The sequence below is a fragment of the Microcebus murinus genome, chromosome 15, assembly GCF_040939455.1.
Source record: "Microcebus murinus isolate Inina chromosome 15, M.murinus_Inina_mat1.0, whole genome shotgun sequence".
Taxonomy (NCBI): Eukaryota; Metazoa; Chordata; class Mammalia; order Primates; family Cheirogaleidae; genus Microcebus; species Microcebus murinus.
This window is the reverse complement of record NC_134118.1, coordinates 29,631,358-29,650,567: the sequence shown is the minus strand read 5'-3', so window position 1 is coordinate 29,650,567 and position 19,210 is coordinate 29,631,358. Positions and strand designations below refer to the sequence as shown.

At 33.1% G+C, this 19,210-nt stretch overlaps 1 protein-coding gene across 4 annotated transcripts in view; it reads right to left on the bottom strand.

The window, feature by feature from the left end:
- Positions 1-7,700: 7,700 nt before the first annotated feature.
- The window catches only part of FSTL5 (follistatin like 5), a 696,991-nt gene continuing 685,481 nt past the window's right edge, over positions 7,701-19,210 (bottom strand). For 2 of the 4 annotated variants that reach the window (XM_012735602.3, XM_012735603.3), the window contains exon 15: positions 7,701-10,741. In XM_012735602.3, coding sequence (XP_012591056.1) covers positions 10,039-10,741 — 703 coding nt within the window. In that variant the 3' untranslated portion in view covers positions 7,701-10,038. The remainder of the gene's footprint in view (positions 10,742-19,210) is intronic. The other 2 variants (XM_012735600.3, XM_012735601.3) reach the window with 1 other exon arrangement.

Below are 19,210 nucleotides of genomic sequence, written 5' to 3'. Positions count from 1 at the left end.
ATACATTTATTTATACTTCTATTATAATTTTCTTTAAAGCAGTATAATTCTTGTAGAAATGATTCCCAGTCCAAATAAGTTAACTAATATTAAATGAGCTAGTAATGGAAAGAGAGATCACTTACAGTTGGGTAACACACTGTACAATTTTATGCATAATAAATGAAAGTAAGAAAATTCAGAAAACAAGACATATCATGTCAAATGTTTTGGGAAGAAGAAAAATTTTAATTAAAAGAATTTTAAATAAAATTGTAGTTATTCTCAATATTAAATGGCATATTTTTTATTTAATGAATTAATTTCAAGACAAAAATATAAATTATCATCCCCAGATACATGGATAGTGCTATAGGATACCATAAATGAAACCTTCTTTATCTTTTTCATATAAGCATGCTTCTTGTGGTAAGGATAGTATATTAAAAACAAGCTGCATCTATAAATAGCTAAAAGATATGTATATTAACTTAGAGTTTAATAATATATCAAAGAGATTCATCTTTAACATAACAAACATGTTCACATGAGCAATTGCATTTAAATTGAGATGGTAAATGTTTTAAAAAGACATTATCTATTCAAATGCTCATTACATGTCTTTATCTCTAATACATAAGAGAATTAGAGAATATTAAATAGAAAACACCTGTGCCTGAATGTTGCTACTTCTAATTATCACAGTTTAATAATATTCAAGACATACAGTTTTGCCAAAATGATCTGAGATTCTCAAAAATTTAAAATATATGCTCTATACAGACAAGAGAGAGAGAGAGCACACAAGAGTAGAAAAAATAGCAATTTAATCATCTCACATATGTACACTGGCTGCTTAATGTGTCCCTCCTACATGCCAAGTCTTATTTGAGATGTTGTATAAACAAAACGGGCAAAAATATTTTCTCATTAAATTTTATTATTTTTATTGTTGAATGAGGTAATATAGGTAATAAACAAAATTAATCATATGACATGTTAGATACCTATAAAATTATGGGAATAAATAAGCAGCACCACTGGATAGACATATTTTGGATATTATGGATTGTGATTTCTAGTTTTAATGGAATAATCAGTAATTATCACTGGTAAGCAGGCTTGAAGAAAGTAAAGAGCCCATTCATGAAGATATCTGAGGAATGTGTGTTCAAGGTGGAAGAAACAGCAAGTATAAAGGCCAAAGTCAGGAGTATATGTGGTCTTTCAGAAGAGGAGAAAGGAAGCTATGTGACTGGAGAGGAATGAGTGAAGAAGCTGGGGAAGGGTGTGATCAGGTGATTGGAGAACTAATGAAAGGTACATCCTGTAGTTCTACATAGACAATTTTAAGAAGGTTTCAAGATCAGAGAAGCAAGGCTGGAAGAACAGAGACTACTGCTTCCTACCTGCTGACCTGCTCATAAATCTGGAATGTCACTTCAAGTGTAGAAGGCAAATATCTCCATCAGCAACTCCAGAGCTATGGCTCAGGCACATTGCAGATGACAATCACAGAGGGAGAGGTAGGTCACAAAACCTACCTATTTTTACCTATTTTTATAAAACCTCTATTTTACTTGGAACAGAGTGTAAAGAAATTCAAGCCTAAGTGATCCATTAAAAACAGCAGAGATTTGGGCAATAATCAATTCAGAAGTAGCTAGTAGTTCTATATAGGCACTAAGCTAAATCTTAGATCAGCTAATTTACCAGAGATAACTAGGAAAAGAGATAGCAAAGAAAAACAAGGTCACAACCAACCTTCAAGGCAGACTTCCAAACAATCCCTGCATTGGAGTATGGATTTAATTGGAACAGACATGTCTGTGGAGCAACTTGTCTCTGAGGACATTCTTCATAACAATAGCAAATTCAGTCAGCTATTAGTGCAGCCTAACAGCTGGAAGTAATGCCAACAGAGAGAGGCAGCTTAATAGGAAGATCAGGTAAACTAATAGTCAAAGAAAGCCCTGCCAAAGACAATGTCATCCAGGATTATTGAATACATGCTTGGTGCTGTGCTCTCTGACAAGTGACATCAAAGGTTTCACAATGTGGGGGATGTCTATTTCACCACAATAGTCCAGGTAAGTCATTGAACAATTAAACAAGGAAGCAATTAGCAAGAAGACTAAGGAGAGAGAATATCCAGAGTTGCTCCAGTGTCTTATACAAAATGTCCTGTTTTTAACAAATAATATGGTACATGCAAAGAAACAAGAAAGTATGTCCCATACAAAAGGGGGAAAAACCTCACATACCAGAAACTGCCAATTAGAGAGTCCAGTTGTCACATTTAATAGGCAAAGACTTCAAAGTGGCCATTTTAAATGTGATCAAGGAACTAATTTGAAACTGCTTAAAGACTAAAGCAAGGCATAATGGCAAGGTCTTATGAAAAAGAGACTATCAATAAAAAGGCAGAATTATATAAAGAAACGGATCAAAATTTTGGAGTTAAAATTACAACAAAGGAAAACAAAAATTCACTAGAGTGGTTCAACAGTAGGTTTGAAATGACAGAAGATGGAATCTACAGACTTGAAGATCGATGGATAGAGAATATACAATCCAAAGGAAAGAGAGAAGAATTTTAAAAATGCACTAAACTTAAGGGAAATGTGGGCCACTACTAATTATACCAACATATATATAATTAGCATAGAAGAGGGAGAAGTGATAGAGAAAAGAACAGAAAAATTATTTAAAATGATCATGGATGACCACTTCCCGAGCTTGAGGAAAATCAACAATTTAAACACATTGAAAAAGCTCAATGACCCACAAGTTGCATAAATAAGAAGAAATCAAAACCCAGACATATCATAGTAAAAATATTGAAAGACAAAGACAAATATATGATCTTGTAAACAGCAAGAGTATAACTTGTCATATTTATGGTAATCCTGGTAAGAATTACAGCATATTATCATCAAAATCAATAAAGACTAGAAGGTAATAGGATGACCAGTTCAAATTGGTAAAAGAAAAAAAAAATCAATCAATAATCTAATATCTCATAAAATCATCTTTCAAAATGAAGATGAAATAAAGATATTGCCAGATAAACAAAAATTGAGAGAATGTTTTGATAGCAGATCTACCTTGCAAGAATATTAAACAAATTTCTTCAGGCTGAAAGCCAATGAACACAGAAAATAATTTAAATATACACACGCACACACACACACACACACACACACACACACACACACTTCTCCCCATCACACACACATACACACACACACACAGCATCAATAATTATAATTGTGTAATTAAAAAATTTAAATGCTTAGCTTTTTTTTCTCCTTTTTAACTGATATAAAAATAATTTGTTTCAAAAGCATGTATATTTTATTTTTTGGACCTATCACATGTAGTTTACACATGTATTTGACAATAAAAGTGCAAAAGAGGTGAGCAGGAGTAAACCTGTATTGAATTGAGGAAATGCTACCCTTAAATCTACCAGAAACTATGAAGAGAAATGGTAAATATAATTTATTTGCCAGAATTGGTAAATAAGAATGTTTTCATAACCACATAAATATATACTTATTCTCACGTTTTCCTGGTTTTTTAGAAGACATAAAATTATATAAAGTAATCATTATTATCTTACATTTTTAGACTACATGTATAACAAAATTAGCACAAAATGTGGGACAAGCAGTGAGAGCTATATAGTAGTAACATTTATGTATCTCCTTAGAATTAAGTTGGTATAAATCTGATGTTGATTCTAATAAATAAAGATTTATATGGTAAACCTTAGAGAAACAACTACAAAAACAATCTTTAAAAAATGAAAATGTCATTAAAGAAATTGAAATGTTACCCTAGAAAATATTCACTGAATTCAAAAGGAAGCAGAAAATGAAGAACAGAGGAACAGGAAACACATGATACTTATAAAAATATCATGAAAGGTATAAATCCAACTACAGCAATAATGCATTTAATGCGAATTGATTAAACCTGCAGCCTCAAGGCCACAGTGGCCCTCCAGATCCTCAAGTGTGTCTCCAGTCCATACTTCACAGAACAAATCTCTTTATTGAAAGGATTTGTTCTGTAAAATTTGGATTCAGTCAAAAGGCTGCACTCAAGGATCTAGAAAGCCAGATGTGGCCCCAGGGTGGCAGGTTCTCCACCCTGTCCAGCTTTTTCTCTTTACCAGAGGGAGGTGACTTTCTTTGCAGCTTGCTACTTTCTAAACAATGTAAGTATCTCCGTATGATTTTTGCAGAATATTGTTTTCATTTTCATTTTCATTATTATGTAGAAAATCTGCAGGCTGTGTATATCTCAATTAAATTTCTTCTTTAAAGTGCTATGTGTGAATATTTGTTTAAATGTATATGCTTATTTATTTGTTTACATATATATTATTTAAGTGATTGAAATTTGTATTTCTCAGCCTAATAGAGTGAATTGAGAATGTTTTTATATTATTTTCCTTTATTAAATTTGTGTTTGTAATTGACTTAAAATATGCATTATTAATTGTGAAAATATATCAGGGAAGTGATTTTAATATATATTAATATATATACATACATATGCATGTGTTTATGTATTTATTTATTAAAGTTTAATATTTCATTGTTCTTATTCTGTAAATATTATACATCCTTAATTTACTTATTCTAATAGAGTGAAGACCCACTACTATTGTGTTTCTTTAATTTCTGCTTATATCTCTGTAGTTTATATTTTTACATATTTGAACACTACAGGAGATGTTAGATTCTGTGGCATAGAATCATTCTGCAAACTTACATAGAATCTTATATTTTAATATACTTTATGTAAATCAATATCATGGTTATAGATTTAATAAGCATTCAAAAATACTAATGGGATATGGTTGAATGTTAAAACAATTATCCAATATTTCTAATATGTTTCCATTTTTGTATATGTTCAAATTGAAACACACAAGCACACACAAAACCCCAGAGAGGCATTCAATTGTTGTAAAATGAAAAACTGCATGGCCTATGGCAGTTTTATGTAAAAATAGACAAAATAAAATGATGTGCTACTTCTATCAGCAATCAACATTTTAAAATAATATAAAATTAACATGCTATGTGTTAGTATCCTTAATTTAATTGATTTATTAACTTTTGCTCAACTTATAACAATTATAACCCTAGAGGACAATTAATGTTTCAAAATGATGTTTACTGATCTAGAGACAGTAATGAGTTATACTTTATTCACAAGATCAAACGTTGACTGTTTTGCTAATTTTTGCTAATAGTTGTGAACAAAGGACAGAAACTGAAGTAAGAGCAAAATGGATTTAAAAATAGGTGAGCAGAGGCATAGTAGAGTAATTTAGTGTTTAACCATTCTTAAGAGCTATATAGTTTTATGTGTCTACCTTGACCATCATGAGACTTTCACTTGGACTTTGTAACTTTGAGCAAGTTTATAGATCCAATTATAAAATAAAATTGTACTTTTTCATGGAAAGGCAAAAATAATTTATACACATGAATAATGTGGACATTTTTTTCAATTAAAATACCAATGTATTCTTTTGATGCTAAGGTGATTTTGATTCTTCTTTTAAAAAGTAGAAAAATGTGTATTTTAGGATAGTCTTTCAAAACGTTTACCAAACATCAAAAAAGAATATGTTTGGTATTTTAGTATGTTCTTTCTCAATTTCAACCAAATTATATTACATACAAAACTTAATTATGAACTTGAACACAGGTCCCAAAATATTGAGAACTTTATCATTACTGAAGTCTAGTATAAGCAAACAATTGTTAAAAACTTTTCCACTTCACCAACTATAGCTGTAAATTATTGGACAGCAGCTGTGCAGTAACCATTAGATACCAGAGAGACAGCTTCATTTTCCTGCTGAATAATACTGAAAAGCTAAGTGTTTTTTCATTCACCAGCAGTACTATGCAATTTATTAAATGCAGACAAACAAAACATTATGCTCATATGATTAAGACTTAGTCTTCTAGAAAATTGGGGAAATTTACCATGACTTAAGAAAGCAGCTGAGAATTTCTATAACATGACTTTCAGAACATATTTCTTCCTATGAAATTTCTCAGGAGAGGTAAATAACATTAAAGCATGAGTGGAAGAAAAGTGAAAATAGACTTTTGGTAGGTACTTTTTTTTTGGTCTTTCCCCGTAAAGGAACATGCTAAATGAGCTCTTAAGGTTGTAATATTGGGTTTTACATTTTCTTCTTATTTTATTGTTTTCCATGAATAGCGATATTGTTCTTAAACTTTTTTCTCATTTTAAAAATATATATAAATTGTCAGATATGACTAATATATTGTTTTATCTTGTAAAATCTTAACTAGAAAATGTAAAATTCAATCAATTTAATTTATTTTATAAAAGAAAACTCTATGAAGAACTTTTGAATGGGAATTGGAAAGGTGATAAAGTCCTTTTGCAAGTTTTTAAAAAGTGATTCAACTTGACATAGATATAATTAAACAGAAGGTTGAATGACTCCTAAAAACTACATTGAATTGCTGTACACGATGACTTTTCTCTGGTAGTAAATCCCTTGCTCTATACTGCCATTTAATTTACCTTTTTTCAAAATCCTCATTGTCTCACCTGAATCAGGCTCTCCTTCATGGCTTTCTTGTTTCAGAGATGACATATTTGACTCCCATCATTTTTGTTTCTTTTATGATCCACAGTTATTCTGTTACCATTTTGGTAGTATCCCTTAACAAGTCTTATTTTTCAATATATACTTTCAATACAATTATCATGTATTAAGAACTATAAACTGACATTTTTGCAGTAGCTACCTGATACCATCTGATACCTTTTCCTCTTATTTCCTTTTACTTCAGTTAAATTTTCATCCCATTAAAAATAAAAAAAACAATTTAAGTACTATTTTTGCTATCATTTATCCTTTTAAAGATTATCGTTATGTCTCTATTATCTGAATTAAGTTCAACTTTTTAAAATTTGTTTCAATCTTTGCTTCTTTCACTCAAAAACTGATCATAACCTACCTTCTTGTCTTATCTATGTCAACTTTTCTCCAGAAATCATTTGCTCTGTTCAGTTTTGCGCAGTGATCTCCCCACATTTATTCTCATTTCTGTTTTTACACTTTTACTCATGTCATGCCCCTCATTGATATCACTTCACTTTTTTCTTCATCCTATCAAAAATCTATACTTGATGTTACAGCTTTTTTAAAAAGTGAGTTTAGTCATCATTTTATGCTAGTTTTTCTTCAGTTTCCCTTTTTACACATACCCACGTTATTGATGAGATGACTACTTGCAATAGACTTTAATCAAGTATGTGTAGCATCATGCTGACGCCTGGTATGCTATATCTTACCCTATCTTTTTTTTTTTTTTTTTTTTTTTTGAGACAGAGTCTCGCTTTGTTGCCCAGGCTAGAGTGAGTGCCGTGGCGTCAGCCTAGCTCACAGCAACCTCAAACTCCTGGCTCAAGCAATCCTCCTGCCTCAGCCTCCCAAGTAGCTGGGACTACGAGCATTCGCCACCATGCCCGGCTCGTGTTTTCTATATATATTAGTTGGCCAATTAATTTCTTTCCATTTATAGTAGAGACGGGGTCTCGCTCTTGCTCAGGCTGGTTTTGAACTCCTGACCTTGAGCAATCCGCCCGCCTTGGCCTCCCAGAGAGCTAGGATTACAGGCGTGAGCCACCGCGCCCGGCCCCAATCTTACCCTATCTTTGAAGAAAGAACTATCTACTTCAGAAATAATTGTAACATAAATATTGCACCTGCTTTTTCTAAGCTCACAAATGTCATCATTTTAACAATTAAAATGCTTTTTAACTGGTTTAATATTTGTGTGCTGAATAGTGTAGGGATGTGGAAAGAAAAGTTTATTCTTTTGAGTGTACTTTTGATATTCCATTCTAACTTTCTTTCCTTTAATTTACAGTAAGGGATTATAAAACGAGGAACATCATGGAAAGGATATATGCCTTGTAAACATTAAATGATGACACGATGTGGCAATTTAGATTTGGTATAAAAAGGCACAGTAAATTTCCTTTCCTTGATCCATCTCACTTTACTTCCCTTCTATCTCCATTTCATCCAATTACTTTCAAAATAAATAATGCGGGCACCGGATTACGTGTGAAGCATTGGGAGGAGTAGAAAGAATGGTATGCACGTTAAATCATTGACTGAACTCTCAAGGGTTAAAATGTAAGAGGTTTATTCTCCTTTTATCAAGCAGTGTCTACAGACAGAGCATCCACATGGTGTAAGCTACCAAAGTAGGAGGTATGCGACAGACTTACATTAAATCATTAAGTCACAGACATTTTATATGGTTCATGTTCACAAGTGAGAAAATTGTTAAAAAGTAAAGCAGATTCAGTAAGTAGAAACATAAACTGATTTTTTGTTTTTTATTAAATCTATCTTGCATAATGTTTCCTTAAGCTAAGAAGAAATCTACTGTATCACACAGCTCAGGATGCTATATACACATAAGATATTACACACTATAAAATTTCAGGTTTCTAAGCAGTTTTACACAATTTAAACTTGAGTAAAATTTGTATTTAAAAAAGACCTTATTGGATTCCCTTCAGTAAATGGAGGTCATTTCAACAGCCCATTAGCATTTCTAGCAACAATAAAAACAAAAATAAGTAAAAAAATTCTCAAAACATGTAAGCTATTACTTTATGCCTGGATAATTATCTGCTCATTTCAACAAACCAACTTTCTAGTTTTAACCTACTTCTACTGGCCTTCTATTTTCCTCTTAAAAAAAAAAAAGAAGCAATAATTTTTATTTCTCTGCAGTGCCTCAAATAAGAGGATTAGTTAGGTTTCAAACTACAGCACACAGTTAGTGAGAAGGTGATTTTAGGATTATGTAGGAGTTCAATAGAAGAGGTCATTAGGAAAATTCTTAGGAATGAAATTTTCCAATGGGTTTTATTTAAATGGCAAAACAATGGAGAAGTACATCTTTACTCACTACTGTGGGGCTACCCTTTCTTTTCAACTTCTATTACTAATTTTTGTAAGCCACATGATATTTTATCAGTTCTCTTGCCAGTTTTTTTCTCCTAGGTGTTCATTTCCCTATATGAGGTTTACCTTAAGCAGATACAGTAATGCTTTTTTATTTTTTTAGAACTGAAAGTTCCTGATGATGCAACACTGGGCTAATTGAAAAGAAATAATCTATTCTGCTAATAATGAAGTAAACATTTGTAAGCAGTTAACATCCCAGACAGACTTGCATTAAAAATATAATGCACTCTAGTGATTGAAAGCAAAATGAATAGATAATGCATTGCAAACATTTTTACCATAATTATTTTTCCTCCCTTCCTCTACATTTTCTATAGCATGCTGCAGGTAATACAGAAAACGTCAGATAGAATTTGTCACCTGTATACAACGTAAGGCCAATTTATGCCTTCAAATGATATTCCACTGAGGGTTAAATAAATGACTGAAGGCAGGATTTGGCGTAAGAGATGTTAAACATTTTTTAATGACAAGAGATTTATAGTTATGAGGGTGGTCAGCATGCAGCTTTTAGCTTTCCTTTTCCTCCTGTGACATTCCCTTCAAGGCACAAAAGATTATAAACAGTGGACGGGACAGAATATTTTGAATTAAATATTTTAAGGTTGCACAACACCTTTTATTTCTGGTTTAAGCATAACAAAAGGACAAAGAAAAAATAAACTACCTTTAAAATGAAAATATGCTTAAATCATCTGAAATTCCCTGCAGTTTAGTTATTTTTTTTTAAGAATTTAAAATCCAATTGTATTGGTTTTAAAACATAATAGATGTTTGATTCTTGTGATTTTTGTAATTTCTTATTAACTATTCCTAATCATCCAATATTGTTAATTGTGTATGTCTTGGTAAAAACAGTCTATTTTATTTGGGCCAACCAAGTAAATTATGTTTGACTAGGATATAAACTTTGAAAGTTAAGCTGTAAATTTAAACAATGGATTAAGTGCAATGTACTGTAAAACTCTTCATTCAATAATTACGTAACAGGGTTCCTAGGCATCTCCAACCCAAATGACTGTATTTCCTTTCTCAACTTCAGTGATCTCACAGTTTAACTTATTGAGTCGTCCGTCTAGTATAAAGAGAGAGTCCTTTGAAGGTGTCATCAGGTATTGACCAAACAAGCCACTGTCCTGGATTTGCCTGTTCTTCCGGTTCCAAGGCCATTCTTCTGCCTTGAGTGGTTCCTTAAGGCTCTTTATCATCTTGACCTTCCCAGAGGAGAGCTCCACAAAGAGTACATCAGTTTGTGTGCTTGAACTACCGTAGATGTTGTATTGGTGGGCTTCAGTAAAGGATGGCTGGAACGCTAGGTCAGATATGTGCAGATTTGTGTGAATGTCAAAAGCATCCTGTATTTCTCCTCTGATGGTAATGTACTGAACCCTCACAAGACCTTTCACATCGTTAATGCTGACAAGATAGTGGCCATCTGGAGAGACATATGGAGTGCCTGTCACATCACTATTGAACCCGATGACTGCGTCGGTGACACCGTCCACCATGAGCTGTGGTGGAGTCGCTCCAGTGCTGTCAGGTTTGCAGCCAATGAAGTAGTATCCTCCCAAGTGTGTATATGCCAACGATTGCGGAACGCACTTATAGTCCATCAAGTTAATTGTCTTGATGTATGACATGGTTTCAAGATCAATTTTTTGTAGTGCAGCTTCATCTTTGTGAAGAATAAATCCAAACCTAAAAAGATGAAAACCAAAGTTAGATAAGAAACTCTAGAGGTTTTACCACAAGAAAATGCGTTATGGTGCAAAAGCTCCATCGCAAACCCAGGCATTAATCGTTAGGCTATGCTACACTATGTGTCACTATAGTGTTAGAATTAATCTTTAGGTTGTGCCAACCTCCTCCTTTCTCTAGGTCAATCTTTCATTACATCCAAATAATTATAACTCATGCTGAAGAAAGAAAAATAATTAAAGGCAATAAATCTACATAATTGGAGCAACACATTTTTCTTTTCACATAGAGGGGAAAAAAGTAAATATTATTTTGTGTGTCTCTAAACCTTCTGATATTAAATAAGCTTGGTTAGCTGTTATTAAATCCGGCAAGAATTAAAAGGCGTGAATATACATTTATTTCACTCACATAATTTATTAAATTTTAGGATAACCTTGATTACCTTTATGATTTTAACATTTATTACAAATTTTAAATACAATTTACATATCTCAGCCTTGCCATATTTATGTTGTTATTGTTTCTAATGATATATCTACTTTGCAGTGGTTATCCTATATTGAACAATGAAGAACTTTTGAGATTTATTGTGCTTTTCCATTAAGTTAATTTTGAATTTTTTTTGTTTTCTATTGGCCTCTTTAATTAATTCAGAGTTTTTCAAAGTTTTTGTTCTAAATATTGACTGAAAATAATAAGAAATATCTGTGCCAAATATAAATATATTTTGAAACTTTGATCTATAACAAGCAGCTTCCTATCAAAAATAAGTTAAATAAGAGACAATGGGATAGAAACTATTAATATTAAACAAAATTACATCCAAAGTGGATATTAGCCAACAGAATTGTGTAAGATTTCTGTTTTGGTGTACAATAATAATATTGATGAAATCACCCCCAATAGTTCCGAAAGCTCATAAGAATAAGGATCAAAGAAATGTTGTTCCATTGACTGTGTTCCTAAATGAAAAAATAAGATAACCTTATAGTGAGTATAAAAATAAAGCAAAACAACTCAAACAAAAACTCTAAAGATAGCCAATTATGTTATTGTCATCTATGTAACTAATTTTCTGTTTGCTAATTATCACACATAGTTTTATTTATGTAAAACACAATCTCTTCTACACATAATGGAAAATATGGTGCATTCAGAGTATTATCTCCTTAAAATTTCAAATGTAAAAATTTAGCAAGCTCAAAAATATGAATAAACTTATATATTTATATCATAAAATAACTAAGATCCATGTTCTCAAAAATCAGTTTTGTGTTGTAATTGTGGAATGCAAGAAGTGCCTAAACACAGATATTTACTAAAATAGACATAAAATTATAACTGCTCCCATTTTTATAACATTACTTATAGTTGGGAAACCATATTATAATTTTAGCTATATTTGAACATTTGCAAGGAGACTATTTGTTGTCATTGAAGAGAGTACAAATTCATCTGTATGAAAGAAAAACTGCAATGTATAGATTCTCCTTTAAAAAGCTTTCTTAAATACCTATTATACAACTACCAATTACAAGGCAGTGAGAATATTTTGGAGACCAGTATAATTCCCTGACTTCAATGAGTCTAGAAATTTTGAGTGATAGAAAATTTAAAAACTATTAGTGGTTAATGCTTAATTATAGCATTTTGCTGTACCATTACCTAACTTCATAACTACTACTTGTTTCATATATTTGAAATGGTATAAAGTAATAAATTCGGAAATATGAGGAAATATTCACATTGTTAACAATCGGTTCTAAATATTTTCATTGAAATATTAAGGATGTGGAACATATACATAATGGAATATTATTCAACCACAAAAATGAAATCTTATCATTTTCAACCAAATGGATAGAACTGGAGAACGTTATGTTAAGTGAAATAAGCCAAGCACAGACAGACAAAGTTCTCATGTTCTCACTCATGTAAGAGCTAAATAATAGAATAATTACTCTTAAAGAGACAGAGAGTACAATGATGGTTAACAGAGGCTGGAATAGGTACCAGGAGCAGGGCATAAAGTGTTGTTGTTAACAGGTACAAAAACATAGTTTGATAAAACGAACAATATTTGATAGCACAACAAAGTGACTATAGTCAGCAATAAGTTGTTATTCTTTAAGATAACTAAAAAAGTCAAATTGCAATGTTCTTAAGTCAGAGAAATGATAAGTGTTTGAGTTGATAGACACTCCAATTACTCTAGTTTGATTATTACACATTGTATTCCTGCATCAAAATATCACATGTACCATATATGGCAACTATTATGTACCCATAATTATTTAAAATTAAAAATTAAAAAAATAATGCCTGGTGCAGAAAAATAGCATAGGCTTGAAATCCTATCTGAATACTAAAGAATAATGTTAAAAAAAAAGAAACCTGTGTCAAATAAATTCCATATTTTTGTGTCTCAGCATCGAAAAAAATCATAAAATCATAAATGTCACTATCCACTCTCAGATTTGTATTAATAAATATTAACTCCATGTAGTATAAACAAAATTTTTTTCATTAATGGACAACCATTAAGAATATGGAATTACGTAGATCTATTTGTATTATTTATAAAATTATGAATTAGGATGGAAGATCTTTTTTTGTCTGTTATAAATTGCACATGAGCTTAGAGAAAAAAAAGTAATAGGCTCATTGAATAAAAGCAATAAGTCAATCAAGTTTTAGCATTTCAGGTCTCCTTTTAACCTTGAGTCTTTTAGTCCTATAGTTCCCAAACCCCAGGCGTGGACCAGTACCAGTCTGTGGACTATTAGGAACCAGGCCACACAGCGGGAGATGAGCAGCAGGTGAGCCAGCGAAGCTTCATCTGTATTTCCACCTGCTCCCCATCTCTCCAATCACTTCCTGAGCTCCACCTCCTGAGCTCCACCTCCTGTCAGATCAGTGGCAGCATTAGATTCTCACAGGCTCGTGAACCCTACTGTAAACTGCAAATACGAGGAATCTAGGCTGTGCTCTCCTTGTGAGAATCTAATGCCTGATGATCTGAGGTGGGGCTGAGGCGGTGATGCTAGGCTGGGGAGCGGCTGTAACTACAGATTATCATTAGCAGAGAGGTTTGGATACACAATAAATGTAACCCGCTTGAATCATCCCCAAACCATTCCCCATGTTCCCCCACCCCTGGTCCGTGGAAAATTGTCTTCCATGAAACTTTTCCGTGGTGCCAAAAGGTTGAGGACCTCTGCTCTAGTCCCTTTGGGCTTATTTTTTGAATGCCAATGAGAGAGAATGAGACCAGTTCTCTTTACTCCTGAACTATTTTAACTCTGATACTATGTAATATACTAAGGTTTTTTTTATTTTTATTTTTTTTTATGACACAATCTAGTCTCTTTTGCAGGTAATTAAGTTTTTAAAAAAAATGGTCCAGTTAAAAATGCAGAAGCTCTGTGCAGGGTGATAAAATTACATCCATTGCGCATCTGCACTGTATACTCCTTCAGGACTAGAGATCTAGCTACATAAGCAGATGCGTGAGAATGCCTTCAATTTCTCACCACTGATTTATTGGTTAGGAAGTGGTGTTTCTAATTCAAAATTTCCCACAGTACAGATTGATATTCAGCAGTCTCCCACTGTTCATTAGTCTTGATTAATATTTACGAGGCTCTCAACTTTCATGCCTGCTTAATAGCATAAAATCCTGCACACTACTAGGCCTCATGCAATTTGTCTAATATTTCTCAGAATGTGGATAGGAAATTGTAGACTGAGAAATAAGACAGTTAAAACTTACTCTCAAAATCACTTCGTATTCTAGGAAATTAATACCACTAGAATACTGTGGGCTCTCAGCATGGCATTGTGTGGATTTGTCAGATTTGGTGAGCAGAGTTATAGTGATTTTTTCTTTCCCAAATTATTTTCTCTTCCTGAATGTCTAATCAATGTAGTTCATTATGAAGTTTGTAAAAAGGTTCAACTTTAATTACTGTTTTTATTTCTAAAATGATCCATGTGCATAGAGTTGTTGCTTTGGTTGATGTAAGGGCTTTCACTCCAGGCTGACTTACTTTCATGATCCAAGTTTTGCAAGATAATAGATCTCGTGTGAATATGACCTCATGTAAAATCCTTCACTTCTACAAGGTTCAATTTCCTCATCAGCAGGAAGAGGATAAAAGTACTACCTTGCTTTAAGGATGAGAATAAATGCATGTATATTATCAGACATGCAGTAGATTCTCAATAAATAGAAACCTTCAGTCCTTTACACTTTAGGAAGCATTATTTTCCCATTATGAATCACATAAAATATTTCCTATGGGACAACAGATATTGTAACACATGCATGGAAAAAAACCAAAGTTATTATCACTTTTTATTTCTAGCTGATATTCCCATGATGTTAAAAATAAACATTTAGTGTTATTCAAGCTGGGTTATATTTTTCCATTTATGTATACTGGGAAGATCACATTGACAATAAAAATTCATGTTTTTATTCTTGCCTTCATTTGTACTAGCAGAATGTATGTCCAGTCTATACATTACCCAACCACAAAATCTGCCACATTGTTAAAAATAAAGACATTCTGGCTCACTCTAAGTTCTTTAGAGGTGCTGCTTCAGTGCTTGCTGAGGACACAAGGCACCAGACTGTGGTGTACTGGGTGAACTTGAGCTCTGCACAGATGATGGAATTTGAAATAGACACTTAGCTTACTAAAGAATTTTTGCTAAAAGTCACAGAAAATTTTGTGGCTGACTTTAGGTCATAGATATCTAAGGACATGGAGAGTTGTGGTCAGTGTTTATGGTGTGCCAATTCAGGAGCCTTACAATGGAAGTTATTTGGTAGAGAGAGCAAGAGAACAGATATTTAGAGAGAAACGTGGTTAAAACACCATGATGCCTGATAAAGAGCAGGTGCTTGAACATTTCCAGGTCCCACAAGGCCAGGCTGCGTTTCTTGCAATTGAGTTTCCCCATGTCTGTCACTCAGACAGTCCCTGAAGGTGTCTGGTCACACAAAGTCTTACCAAACAGGTTTCCAGTCACTGTCACCTCACAGCATGTTATTCCTCTTCTATTCTGTTTTCAAATCCATCACCTGAGATGCTATCAAAGGAATCTCATGGTTGCAGTCAATTCATCATATAAATTTGCCATGGTCAGTGCCAATGGCAATGTCCTCATACGGTCCCAGATACCCTAACATTTGAAGTGAGAGAACTCTGTAAGATTTGCAGAATAACAATTATTTTATCTCTTGGGTCTTAATATAGCACTGCCTGACTCCAGAGTCCTCAGAGCTTCTCAACTAAGCAGTTCTCCTTACTGCTGACTTTTAATGTCTAACCACAGAGGTTCCATTCCCATACAAGAAGCTGGGAAGAGACCAAATGCTGCTTCTTTATTCCTACATGATCTTCTTCCTCAAACCTCTGTCATCAACATATCCCAGGATTGGAAAACAAGTCTTCACATGCATATCAATGGATGAAGATGAAAAATAGTTAGTGGTGATTGAGTATATTTGAATATTGGGTTAAGCCATACACTGTATCTGTTATAAAACCCAGCATTGCTGGAATTCACATCAACAACAAAAGCATTTCAAAAGCTGTTCTGATGTCCCAATTATTGAAACCATATTCTTTCAAATAAAACCCAGAATCAAAGAATTCGAATAGCCCTAGGAATGAGTTGTACAGGAATTTTACTTGAGGAAAACCTATACCCAAAACATATGATCAATGGTTAACATGATCAAGTGGATAACACTCTCATAAATAAGAGTGGGAAGGATTATTATTATGGAAAAAAACCAATTTGCTCTTCTAATTGGAATATAAGTACCATATTTTTCCAATTGGAAAGTAAGAAATGCTAAGCAGGTAAGATACTAAAACCATAACCCCCCAACACACACAATTAATATGTAAACCCATATACACAAAATGCTGTTGCAGTGACATTTTCCATTGTGTTACAGCTGACACAGTATTTTCATGGACACAAACCATAAATCTGACATGAGCCATTATTCACTAGTTTATGCATTCCTTTATATTTAGTTGTTTTCTATTATCCCAGACCGACCCTTGTAAGAAAAGATTGAGTGCTGTTCCTACTCAAGTACCAGAGGATTTAGCTTTTATCTGAACATCACATAAATAGCTCAGTAAAACATACCTGTTCATAAGAGAGTGGCCACATTCATATTTGGAAGAGGGGAAGAGACTAGAATTGCTACATTTAGTAAAGATTTATAACTAGAGCAAGGACAGTTTCTGAATAGTACCAATGCTTAGATATGTTTGATAAATGACTGCACTTTGAAGTTTTCTGTTTTCAAAACATAGGTTGAAATTGCTAAAATAAACCACAAGATGCCCTCCTACCTGACTTTTATAAGTATGTTATAAATATACTACATTAAAAATTTTAGCAACATTATTTCTTTCCCTACTTTTACTTTTAGATTTCTTTTCTTAAAAAAGGAGAATAGATTTCTGAATGTTAAATTCCTTATTTTTATTATTCTCTTGTATCCAGTTTCTTTGGATATGTAAGGAGTCTGATTGTTTTAAAAAAATTAAAAAATCAAATGCATAATTTAATTATGAGATATAAAAATGTCTAAATGCACAGAGTTAATATTATAGTCTTATAGTCTATCACTTCTAGTGAGTAACTAGGACATATGGCAAAATCAGATTTATTAATAATTCTGTGCACACCATTTATATATTACAGATTCTATTTCTGATAGTAAAGCCCTCCACCTCTTTATGAAGAGCTTAAGAGCTTAAGACACAAAACTCACAACTATGTCTTTAAGATGGCATTTTAAAAGATTGGTTGTTCTTCCTAACTTGGGATTGAGAAAATGACACGAAAATCTGAAAAGAGCAGCCTCCATAATTTTACCCCTTTTTCTGGTTAAGGTGCGTTTTATTCAGGAGTTGATAAATGGCTCAGAGTTAACATAACAGAAATAGAATAAGTGATTAAAAGAATGAAAAATAGTTGGTGTGTGCAGAGGAGGAAATAGAAAAGGAAGGTAAAACAGTAAAACAATGGCTGCAGCAAATTAAAATATATTAATTGATCAAAAAGTGTTACCAAAGTGTTCATTTTATACTTGTAAGACAAAAATAATAAGTGAAAAAAAAGTATGAGGAACTAGGTTTGGCATGAGTAAGGTTCTAGATACCATGTGAGCAAATTCAATTATTCACAATCTACTATGTGACTGTACACTGTGAAAAGCCTTATAAAGAAAGGGGGAGGAAATAAATGGTCCTATGCTCAAGGTAAACTACATGCAAGCACCACGGTGCTTATAATTGTACCCCCTGTCAGAGTGTTCTGGGAACTTCATCAAAGATTGGAGAAGAGATGGATGTAGCTTCAGCTACTCAATTACATTTTGGTTAGGCTAGGCTTTCATTGAAAGAGAGAGTTCATGTTAGTATTCTAGAGCCCAGAAGGAAAAGGACAAATTCTAATTAGAATAAATCAAGGAGGGCACAAAAAAGGGACTGTTTTCTGAGAAGTGTAAATTGACCAGAGGGGATATTGCAGTACTATGGGGAGAGTAACAATAAGGCTGTTCACATCGCTATCCCTGGGAAGAGTTCTGCGGAGACGGGTGTTTAGCGAGAAATGGGAAATGATGAACTTTGATTGGAGAAAATAGCTAGTCTCCGACAAATCAGCAGACAGGGAGGTGACGGTGGGCGCTAGTCCTATGGTCCCACTCCTTGCAATCTCCCGGCAGGTTTCTCATTTTCCAAAACAACCCAAAATCGTACTAGCCAGCCTTCGGGGACAGAAGGCAGGGTGGAGATGGGAAGAGAATGTATACCTGGGCATGGAAATGCAAAACAGCAGGCACAGATTTCCTTGGCTGAAGAGTCTGAAAAAACCCAAGACTAGTGAACAGGCAGAGCTTCATGGAATGAGGACTGTGACATATATATTTAGTTTCTAATTGGGATTATTTGATAACCGATTTAAAATGGTATTAACTTCGCAAGTAGGGAAATGGGAAATATTTGATTTTTTTTTTTTTTTTACCAGAAATGAATACTTATTTAGATAGCATTTTCTTACTTCTGGTAGAGTTTCAGAAAATGCCTCCTAATTTTTAATTATTGGTAAAATACACGTGTTCTTAATAGCCATGTAGCAAAAGTAACACACATGATTAATACTACTTGTCGTTTTACTATTTTCTCATTATCTTTTACATTTTTTTGGACACTAAAACTGTGTAATTATTACTTAATAGACTGATATATGTAATACATTATAGGCTTGTAATATATGTTTAGAAAATTATCTGGATTTGCTATTTTTTAAACTTTATTATCTTGTGTATTTGTGTGTGTTTGGGAATGTAAAAATGATGGAGAGGGGCCGGGCGTGGTGGCTCACGCCTGTAATCCTAGCACTCTGGGAGGCCGAGGCGGGCGGATT